Below are 11,269 nucleotides of genomic sequence, written 5' to 3'. Positions count from 1 at the left end.
AAAAGTAAATGGAGGAGACAGAAAATGCAGCATAAATGCATACATAAAAATACAAACTGTGAGTAACACATGGTTGATGACACGGAGACTGAAATAAACATGTTTTTATATTTCTTTAGTAAACTGACAAATGAGTCCCAAAACTAGGACAAATATGTCAGTGTTTGTCAATGCCAAAACGTGTCAGACTTTAATGTCTTGAATGGCTCGTGAATTGCACAAGTATATGTCTTGGCTCAAAGAATGGGGTGATGAGGAAAGTGTTGCGTCAGGAATTATTTCACCAGCACCTTCCTCTACAGAGACAGGATGGAAGCAAACTGGTCGCTGTGTGTAGATCATAGACTGTATGTAGATACATACAGTAGAAACATCACTCGGAGTTTGTATAATCATCTGTGGAGTCATACATTATTTGTAGACAAGAACAGCAGGATGATTTAGTGTATACAGAATATTTTGTTTTGTTAAAGTCTTATTTGAAAACAGACCAGTGGGTCTTTCCAGAGACAACATACTGTATCCTACAGCAAAATAAAATGTATAAAGTATTTGGTTGTATGAGCTAAATGAATAATAGCGAAACATATTGTTTTTAAGGTTGTGTATGTTACTAGGGATGAGACTACTGAACATTTTTTGATTTATGATTTATGATTTATTTTGAAATGTGGTCCATTTACCAATTGTATGTGGCTCTGAAGAAAAATGACAGACGTTGGCAATGATTCATCTCAGTTTAATGCCTTTGTGCAAAACATATTTGCCCCCAATCGTCAAGTACCAAAGATACAGTAGATATGAAGTAGACTATACAGCTCCATCAATTACATATTTTTTAGATTTAAAATCAAATGAGTCCCTGCAATGGGACAATCAAGTAATGCCTCAACAACACATGGGGAAAAAATAAATACATACCTTCCCATCCAACATTTCCCTTGCTGAATTGCACCACTATGGGGAGCCAATGCACCATAATGAACTAAGGGTGAAATTATTCCAATAGTATCAAACAGCACCTATCTGTTAGGTTTGTTTATCTGTTCTGACTACCTGGGTACATTAGTATCCAAAAATATAATAAAGAGTATATGATACTTAAATTCTCAAATTTAGTAACTTCACAAAAACTATTAAATTCCTTAACAGTGAAGCCAGAGACAACGGAAGGATTTTGTGTTATATTTTGTGACAGCTGTCCAAACCATTCCTACCTTATGTGCAAATTAAAGTGCACACGTTGAAAATGAAAGAAACTCTCACTTTTTAATAAACACCTACAACATAATTTGATTTTTTTTTTTTTTTTTATTGAAACATACATTACAGCCCTGTATGGTAAATTATATGCCATGACAATTGGCCAGGACTCTTCCCAAACATATCAAACTGCAGTATGTCAGTATGTATCCCAGAATGCATTTTGAAAAGTAGTGTACAACCGATTGTCTTATTATATACCGTCATGCATTGCGCTGATAGAAAAAACTGATTGTCCGACGGCAATGACGTAATTAACGGCGCCGAAATAACGATCGGAGTAGTGTCCGAAAGTGTTGTTTTAATAATGCGAGTGAGCTCACTATATAGTGCTCTACATACTCCCTACATAGGGGGTAGGGAGTAGTGAATGAGTGGGGAGTGTCTGCAAATCCAAAAATGTATTCATCATCTCTTCTTTTTCTTCTACGGTTTTCTTTAAGGGTTTTGCTGAAAATTATTGTTGAGCATGACAGACATAGGAATAGGCTGTTTTCACAGCAGACATAGTGACTTCATTGCAGAAAAAGCACAGGTGTTACTAATAACATCAAGGATGGCTCTGTCCCAGTAAGCCCCCACAGTGTGACAGTGAGCCAGCCTACACAATACCTGAAACACACACAGCCCACAGCAGCTAAATGAAATTCAGCCAGAATGTATTTTGTTATTTACATCTGTGCTTATCCTTCAGTGAAATGCAGTTTTCACCAACAAGTCATTTTTGAAAATATCATAGGCATGACAGATTATGTCTACTTGTCATGTCTAAGACTGGGTAATTTATATGTATCAGATGTTTGTAAAAGATGGTTGTATTTTACTGCCCACAGAGCATTATGGAGTTAAGCGTGGTTTTAGCATCAGTGTTGGACTCATCTATATCTTGGTGGATTACTCTCTGTTTATAGGATCGGCCCCGATACTGCTGATGGGTCAATGAAGCAATGAAGTGTTGTAATAAAATCGACAGTCATCCTGCGGGGGGCAGCACTGCACCGCGCATTTGAGTGCAGTGATTCAGTCGGAAACCGGAAGTTCGTCACTAGCTGGCGATCGCTGCCATTTTGACGGGGAGAGTGAAGAGCTGAGAAACTGCGTGTCTGTTGTTTAGCGATTTACACATAAAAACATTTCACCATGGCTATGCAAGCAGCGAAACGCGCTAATGTAAGTTTGAAGCAGTCGGTTGGTGTATTCTGTGATTAATACAACTAATAATTGTAGCTTAACTTGGCCAGAAGCTGGCGTCACCCAGCGGTAGCACACGGTTAGCATGCTAACGAATTGAAAACAATCACACTGCCTATTTTTAAAACTTTCATTTTTATTGAGACTGCTTTTGATAGACAACACAACTCAACTGTTTATTTCAGTGACGTATTTTGGACCATCTGGTGTCTTTGTTTTAGACATGTGGCAGCACGTACTCGCATGAAACACTTTAACATCGTTAGTTAAAAAGTGAAAATGTGTTAGCTACATTTGTTTATTGGTTCCTCAACACCGTACTTAATCTGATTTAGGGGTGTGTGATATGGCTTCTCGGGAACTAAATTAGTAAGCTAATGGTCATTCCACAAAGAAAAGAGGCAAACAACTTGGAAGATTGCTATATGTGTGGCATGAGTTTGTGTTTTGGGTTTGCCAGCTAGTAAAGTTATTGCGTCCTCATCGACTTCTCTGTGGTCTAAAACGACTTTAACTCGCCTGTTTTTCATTCTTTGTGCTACAGATACGATTACCTCCTGAGGTGAACAGAATCCTGTATGTCAGGAACCTTCCTTACAAGATCACAGCTGAGGAAATGTATGATATCTTTGGGAAGTATGGACCAATACGTCAGATCAGAACGTAAGTTGTTCTACATGTCTATGTAGAGCAAATGGGCCAGAGGAAGTACTTATCAAGAATTTTGATTGAATCATTCATAGTTGATGTTTGTCCATGAGATACATATGAAATTGGGCTAAATACTTTTTATGAGTGTGGTCAGTTTATATTGTTATTATTATAGCATATAATGTTATTATAGTAACGCACACATCCCACATCAGTTTATGTGGCATTTTTTGTGCCATTGTAAAGATTACATGGATACAAAACAATGATTCCTTTCCCATCATTTTTTGGAGGCACATGTTAATAGATCAGTACTACTCAGATTGCTAAGTCATGTAGGTTAATCAGCACTGACAGATTTCTATCTCTTGAAAAAGGCAATTCGATACATACACACATTTATTAGGATTGGAGAAAAACATAGCCTGAAAGAGGATGGTCAGAATGTTTTAGACTACATACGTCACAATTTATGCTGCACAGATTTTTAGATCCCATCAATGAAATATCAGTATTGCCCTTTATACATTTACAAATAATATCCTACATATAAATCATAAATGGATTGTAAACTGATTTGGTTCCATTAAAATGTCTTTTTCTTTTGCATGTAAACTGGACATTCCCCTAAACACCCGTGGGACACTTGATAGTCACTTCCTGTGTGTTTTGTTCTGTTTGCTTTTTAGAGGGAACACACCTGAATCGAGAGGAACAGCATATGTGGTTTATGAAGACATCTTTGATGCCAAGAATGCATGTGACCATCTGTCAGGCTTCAATGTCTGCAACCGTTACCTTGTGGTTCTTTACTACAATGCAAACAGAGTATGTATCAGCATTAGAGTGTCAGTAGGCATCATCTGGTCAAAGGGCAATGATGAAAAAATATAGTTTTTGGAACTGAACAACATAATCTGTAGAGAATATAAACATATATATGTTCATGCAGTTATCCCAAATTTAATAAAGGTTTTCTCTGTTGTATCCACTCTCTTTGCAGGCTTTCCAAAAAATGGACACAAAGAAGAAAGAAGAACAGCTGAAGCTTCTGAAAGAGAAATATGGCATCAACACAGACCCTCCAAAGTAGCGTGCTGGAAACTCCATCCAGCACAGCCCCCGTTTTCACCTTCATTTCAGAAGTTTTCTTTTTCTATCTACATCAAATCCCTTGTTCATGTGGTTTATGCTGGTAATGATTTACTCATACAGACATACAAAATAATTTTTTTTAAGCTTTAGTTGAAATGATGGGTTACATTTTTGTTTTGTTTCATTATTTCCATCATCAAATACACCCGTCTGTTTGATTTTCAGAATAAGGGTTCAACGTTTTTGTTGGCGCTCCTCTCAAAGTGAACTTGTCTGCAAGAAATATGTCTTTCCTTGTGATTGTATTCACCCTGTAACATGTTTAAATCTGCTAGAGCAGATTATTTTTCAGTATTTTGTCACTCCTTTCATAATTCTCCAATATTTTAATTTAAAGCTAGCCATGGTCATGTATATGGTTCTTCTAAAATAAATGTTCCTTTTCTAAAAGCTCCTGTCTCCTCCCTTTTTATGTACTGTAGATGTAATGAAGTGGAAGTGCTGTGCTTTGTACGAACCCATTCAGATCAACAGACTCTATGCACTTTCCACATTTGCACAGGGTTTAGGGGGTTGCCAGATTCTTGGTTTGCCTGAAGCTTCAAACAGCTTGTGCTGATGAAATCCCTGGGGTTTTAGTTTGGAGTTTACTATATACGTGTGTGAGGACACAAGCCCCCAACTGAACCCTGTGTAATCAGTGGTGATATGCCAAAGAGTCATGGGTAAATATTACAGGCTTTCTCAGTCATTTCCAGTGTTCCTTATGTATAGATTAAAAAATTAAATTAAATTCCATACTCACAATGTAAATCAAGAATGTCTTCCAGTAAGCAGAATCATTACAGCCTTTTCAGTACTGCTCATTATATTTTCTCAAGCACTATGACATCAATCATGGGACAATTTTTATGTGTGAGTTAATGTCAGTACAATGAGGGACCAACTTGCGACAAATATCAACAGAAGGGGATTAGTGGAAGAAGTACTCAGATCCTTGTGTAAAAGCAGTATGACCACAATATATTTTAAAAACAAAAATCAACTGGTAGTAAAAGTAATGTAAAAGTCCTGCATTCTAAGTATTATTTAAGTAAAAATACCATGTTTTTAAATTATGAGATTGTAAAAAAAATTATATTATAAGCAACTTAGGAGAAAAATACACATCTAAATAGTATTATAAATTGGTATGTTTTTCAGAAACAATGTCACGATAACCATTCGGCTGCAAGCTACAATAGGCTGGTCACGACTTCTCCTACCCACCCAAAGTCAGTTTAACACCTTATATAATTAGCCAAAATGAATGGATTAACAGTTTAAATAATTAGCTTAAAGTACTACACAAATTGTTGAAATGATTAGATACTAGTAATGGATAAACTGTTGAAATAGTTAGCAAAAGGTAATTGATAAACTGTTGACATAGCTAAAGGTAATAGATAAACAGTTGAAATAGTTAGCTAAAGGTAATAGATAAACAGTTGAAATGGTTAGCTAAAGGTAATAGATAAACAGTTGAAATGGTTAGCTAAAGGTAATTGATAAACTGTTGACATAGCTAAAGGTAATTTATAAACAGTTGAAATGGTTAGCTAAAGGTAATAGATAAACAGTTGAAATAGTTAGCTAAAGGTAATAGATAAACAGTTGAAATGGTTAGCTAAAGGTAATAGATAAACTGTTGAAATAGTTAGCTAAAGGTAATTGATAAACTGTTGACATAGCTAAAGGTAATTTATAAACAGTTGAAATGGTTAGCTAAAGGTAATAGATAAACAGTTGAAATAGTTAGCTAAAGGTAATAGATAAACAGTTGAAATGGTTAGCTAAAGGTAATAGATAAACTGTTGAAATAGTTAGCTAAAGGTAATTGATAAACTGTTGACATAGCTAAAGGTAATTTATAAACAGTTGAAATGGTTAGCTAAAGGTAATAGATAAACAGTTGAAATAGTTAGCTAAAGGTAATAGATAAACAGTTGAAATGGTTAGCTAAAGGTAATAGATAAACTGTTGAAATAGTTAGCTAAAGGTAATTGATAAACTGTTGACATAGCTAAAGGTAATTTATAAACAGTTGAAATGGTTAGCTAAAGGTAATAGATAAACAGTTGAAATAGTTAGCTAAAGGTAATAGATAAACAGTTGAAATGGTTAGCTAAAGGTAATAGATAAACTGTTGAAATAGTTAGCTAAAGGTAATTGATAAACTGTTGACATAGCTAAAGGTAATTTATAAACAGTTGAAATGGTTAGCTAAAGGTAATAGATAAACAGTTGAAATAGTTAGCTAAAGGTAATAGATAAACAGTTGAAATGGTTAGCTAAAGGTAATAGATAAACTGTTGAAATAGTTAGCTAAAGGTAATTGATAAACTGTTGACATAGCTAAAGGTAATTTATAAACAGTTGAAATGGTTAGCTAAAGGTAATAGATAAACTGTTGAAATAGTTAGCTAAAGGTAATTGATAAACTGTTGACATAGCTAAAGGTAATGCATAAACTGTTGACATAGCTATAAGTAATTGATAAACAGTTGATATAATTAGCTAAAGGTAAAGGATAAATTAATTGAAATGTATAGCTGAAAATAATGGATGATGCAAACTTGACAAAACTGAGCCAAACAGTTAAAATTCAAGTATATGAAACAAATTTTAATAATATCCTCTGTTATGTGGTGTTACTCAACATCTACAATCTAAAATAAATTGAAATGAACACAATTGGAACATTTCACTGCAGTATTTGAGCTAATCTGATAGGAATGTTGGGGTATAAAAAGATTGGGAACCAGTGGTCTAGGTGTAATTTACATCTGATGTTGCTTGAGAAGATGGTTTCTTGAGTTAGCAGACCAGACAAGATCCCATAGAGTTCCTTTTATTAGATTAAATCACAACACAGGGAGTAGTGCAGCCATGTTGTCAGGGACACAATACATGCTACAAAAGAATCCTTGTACACGGTTGCCTTTGCTTACATTTGGTATCTTGATAGCATTAATAGTAATAACAGAGTTAGTATTAGAAACATTATCTGGCCAAAGATTTTCATGTAAAGAAGTTCAGATTACAAACTGACAGGGGAAAAGCCACACTGTTGAGAGATGACTGACTGGTATGCTAGATCTTTATTGAAATACAGTTTAGTATGAGATAACACATCTTCTTTAGCCTCCTTTAGCTCTTAAAACATTGGTAGTATTAATGCAAGTTGGAAAGTGTCTGCTGTGCCTCAGACAGGGCCAGGGAAACCTATTTTAAGATGCAATCAGGATTAGATGTTATTTCCAAATCATGTTTAGGAGGTTTCACACTTCGCTGAACTTCTCTACATTTAGTATGCATCAGTATGTGTACAATGTGTGATGGGGGGAGTAAAAAAGTACAAAAAGATTGACATATTTTTAAGAGAGAAATACTTTGAGGGTTGGGGAGGTCGAATTGTCCAACCCACTAAACACATGTCTTTACAGTAAGGACTGTCCTCTAGTAGTTACAGTGTATAATGAAACACCATTCACTGCTCCTCTCACTACTTTTGCACTCATGTACTTCCACTGAAAAAGACAAACAATAAAGTTAAAATGCTGCCTTATTTCTTCTCCTCGTTAACGAGTCTAAAGAAACTCCTCTGAATTCATCGCATTGATATGCAACCTGTAGGCTAATTGGAAAAAAGTGGCTGTGATGGTGACACACAGATTATAACTTAGTTTGACAACAATGCTCTCCAACTATAGATGAATAATTAGTTCTTCTTTCTAATCTAATTTAACTCCAGCTAGGGGAAGCTCCATTCATTCTCCAGGGAAACCTAATGTAAATGTTTGATCTCACTTGCCTCCAGTCTGTTTGCTTCAAAAATTCAAAAACAATTTATGTCTGATACTTGTTTAAAATGATGGATTCCTCCACATTCAGTATCTGATAATTTGTATTGAAATAGTGTGTTTGAATGCACAGGGGCTGGGATTTAGTTCTTAGCAACATATACTACAGCTAATCTACAACATGCTCCGACAGTTAAAGCAAACAAAAAAAAACGTCTCGACAGATCACAAAAATCACATCCCATATGACGATACTTGTAGAAGGACCTACTGCTATATGATTTTTGCTCCCTATTCAGTGTCACCACGCCGCTTTGATAAGGCTTTCTGTCTTCGATTACAGGATGCAAAATGAGGAGTTTTTTAAGGCAGAACCTAAAGGCATGCAAATTAACTACATTTACATTTTTTTTACTGACATTACAAGCATGTTTTGGAAGGAAAAGTTGGACAAACGCTAACCATCTCTTCTAGAGCTAATATTCGAGATGGTGGATAGAATGTTTTATTGGAGGCAGATACATTATCATAGGAATTTGGTTCAGTTGACATTACTCAGTATTGTGAAACACGTACAGCTAGCGTCAGTAAACTTGGAACAATAAATAGAGTAGCGGCAAATTCAACATAGCACATCACTGATGTGCAAGCTCCAGTCGAATGAAACTGTATGGAAAATACTTTGCACACTTCACATTTTGGCAGTTGATCATTAAATAATTTAAATATATATTCATATTTATATATCTATATATAGTATTTGTGCGAGGTGTTCATATGTAGTTAGAGGTGTGTGTGTGTGTGTGTGTGTGTGTGTGTGTGTGTGTATGGTGTGAGTGTGCACCTGCACACTGTTGTATGTTGTGTGTAGATCTTTTTATAGCAAATAACATTCTCATGCACACGAGTGTTTCAAACACAAGAAGCAGATCCATTGAAAGGTAGTCCAAGCATTTTTTTTTCAGTGGAAATAGCTGCAAACTGAATGGAACATGAAATTCTTTCTGTGCAGTCCTTGGCGACTGGTGGAGCGCTTCGCTCGCCCTCTGGCCTATTTCTGGAGGTCACACTGCAGCAGTAATACGATGGACGGGTCGCTCTTGGCCGCCTCTTTGAACTCCTCCAGCGAGATCTGGTCGTCGTTGTTCTTATCCATCTTGGAGAAGATCCTGTCCACCCTCTGCTCGGGCGTCAGGCCGTCCTCGTTCATTTTCATCATGATCACTGTGCCCACCATCTTGTAGATAGCCTGCAGGTAGAGAAATAGAGCAGCAGTGTTTTTAGAAGAGATGAGGTACAAGTCTCTTAATGCATCAATGTTTTCTTCACCTTGTCTTTTCCTGAGCGGTTGCAAGGAAAAGACGCGAGGACAGAGGAATCAAGGAAACATGTTTGTGTGTTAAAATGAGGTGTCCTTTCCAAAGTTTCTCATGACAGCAGCACAGATGGGTTGGCGTCAACTACTCTGTAGCACCTATGAGTCTGTATTTGCACAGACAATGTGATGTTCTGTCCAAATAAAAATAAAGGTGCATAGTAACCACAGTCTGTGTGCTATTAGCTTCTATTTATTCATACTTACTGGTGTTTTCCAACATAAAAAACTACATGTGAACGATTAGTCTCTGCAAACATCCACACATGCATGAAAAAAACAACTTTTCTATATTTATTCTACGTACACATCAGTGGAACCACTGTTAACCAGAAACTGTTTTTTAATTGGTTATTTGTGTCTGCATGTACGGCTGTTTGTAAAATAATTTTCTAATAATCCCGGTTATGAGTAAAATTAATTATAATTTTTAGTCTAAATATTTTAGAAGAATGGGAAATAAGCCAATATTAATATATCTTGCATAAATATATGGGGCATAGTGATTTCAGCATCACATTTGAGTGGAAAGAAATGATGCCAGTAGACAATGTAATGTAATGCAATAACAAAAACATCTTCCCCTCTGCCTGACTATAATATTCTGCATCAGGCAGAGACAAAGTAAACCCCAAATTCTAGATGTGTGTGCTCGAAACATGCACGTATGCCTCTTGTTGCTTGTTTCATATTATCCATGTTTATGAATGTGTTGTCAGGCCCTGTAGGCTCAACCCTCTGCTGTATAACCTTTAACTAACAAAAAAAAAAATCAAACATGCTTCATCCTTGTGACTCAGCAGGTTAAAAAGCAAACAATCATGCGGCAATGGATCGCCTGCTTGCTAAATGTCGCCACCAAACAAAGCAGGAGAACCTTAAAGAAATAGTTCTCTACACTTACTCGCTTTCTTGCTGAGAGTGAAATGAGCAGCTTGATCCCACTCTCATGTATATAAGCTAAATATACTGGTAGGTGGGTTTTGTTACCTTCAGCCAGGCTAGCTGTTTCTGGTCTTTATGCTAAGCAAAGCTAACTGTCTCCTGACTTTAGCTTCATAACAAGCATTCAGACATGAGTGGTATGAATCTTCTCATCTAACTTTTACCAAGAAATGCTATTAACATAAACTGTGTCTGTCAATTATAATTATACATGCTATAAATTGAAACAGTATTGCCAATAAATGCACTGATGCTACTTAATCGTTAAAAGTTCAAGATGTATAAATAAATATCAAGATTACTAATATTTTAACTTGAGAATAAGGATTTGATTGCAATGTGGCTGTGAAGGCAAATTTAAAAAGTCAATTTAGCACCCCAATAAAGATTATTCCAAGATTATTCTCTGCTTTACCTCGATGATCTCCAGCATCTCCACCCGTGTGATCTTGCCATCTCCATCCAGGTCGTACATGTTGAAGGCCCAGTTGAGTTTCTGCTCGAAGCTGCCTCGTGATGTGATGGACAACGCACAGATGAACTCTCTGAAGTCGATGGTGCCATCACTGTTCTTGTCGAAGGTCCTAAAGGCGTGCTGGGCGAACTTGGACGCGTCGCCATAAGGGAAGAACTGGAATGAAAAAAGAAAAGAAAGTATAGCTTTTTCCCCCATGGTCAAGTCTTCCAAAATTAGCTTGTTTTAATAACCCCTCCACAAATGATGCCTTGCGTATTGAAGCCATGTTGAAGGACACTTTGCTAGTTTGTCAGTTTTGAGCCAGTAAAACCACTCTGCTAATCTGAAATGGGGAAACTTTCACGTCCCGAGTCATAAGCTTGATCTCTCGATGATGCAAACACCACGCAAAAGGAACATCAATATTCAGCAAGAAGAAAAGGTCAGAGG

General features: G+C 36.3%; 2 protein-coding genes across 3 annotated transcripts in view; one reads left to right on the top strand and one right to left on the bottom strand.

The window, feature by feature from the left end:
- The first annotated feature begins 2,277 nt into the window (after positions 1-2,277).
- On the top strand, positions 2,278-5,013 carry sf3b6 (splicing factor 3b, subunit 6). Its single transcript, XM_046060299.1, has 4 exons — positions 2,278-2,433; positions 2,999-3,117; positions 3,795-3,933; positions 4,109-5,013. Exons 1-4 carry the CDS (start codon positions 2,404-2,406, stop codon positions 4,196-4,198), a joined length of 378 nt encoding a protein of 125 aa, XP_045916255.1. The 5' UTR covers positions 2,278-2,403; the 3' UTR covers positions 4,199-5,013.
- A 2,061-nt stretch (positions 5,014-7,074) lies between these two features.
- The window catches only part of vsnl1a (visinin-like 1a), a 35,494-nt gene continuing 31,299 nt past the window's right edge, over positions 7,075-11,269 (bottom strand). For both annotated transcript variants that reach the window (XM_046060298.1, XM_046060297.1), the window contains exons 3-4: positions 10,778-10,993; positions 7,075-9,291 (exon numbers count right to left, since the gene is read on the bottom strand). In XM_046060298.1, coding sequence (XP_045916254.1) covers positions 9,094-9,291; positions 10,778-10,993 — 414 coding nt within the window. In that variant the 3' untranslated portion in view covers positions 7,075-9,093. The remainder of the gene's footprint in view (positions 9,292-10,777; positions 10,994-11,269) is intronic.

Source organism: Micropterus dolomieu, linkage group LG10, assembly GCF_021292245.1.
Source record: "Micropterus dolomieu isolate WLL.071019.BEF.003 ecotype Adirondacks linkage group LG10, ASM2129224v1, whole genome shotgun sequence".
NCBI lineage: Eukaryota > Metazoa > Chordata > Actinopteri > Centrarchiformes > Centrarchidae > Micropterus > Micropterus dolomieu.
The sequence above is the reverse complement of the archived record's forward strand: the minus strand, read 5'-3'. Positions and strand labels throughout refer to the sequence as shown.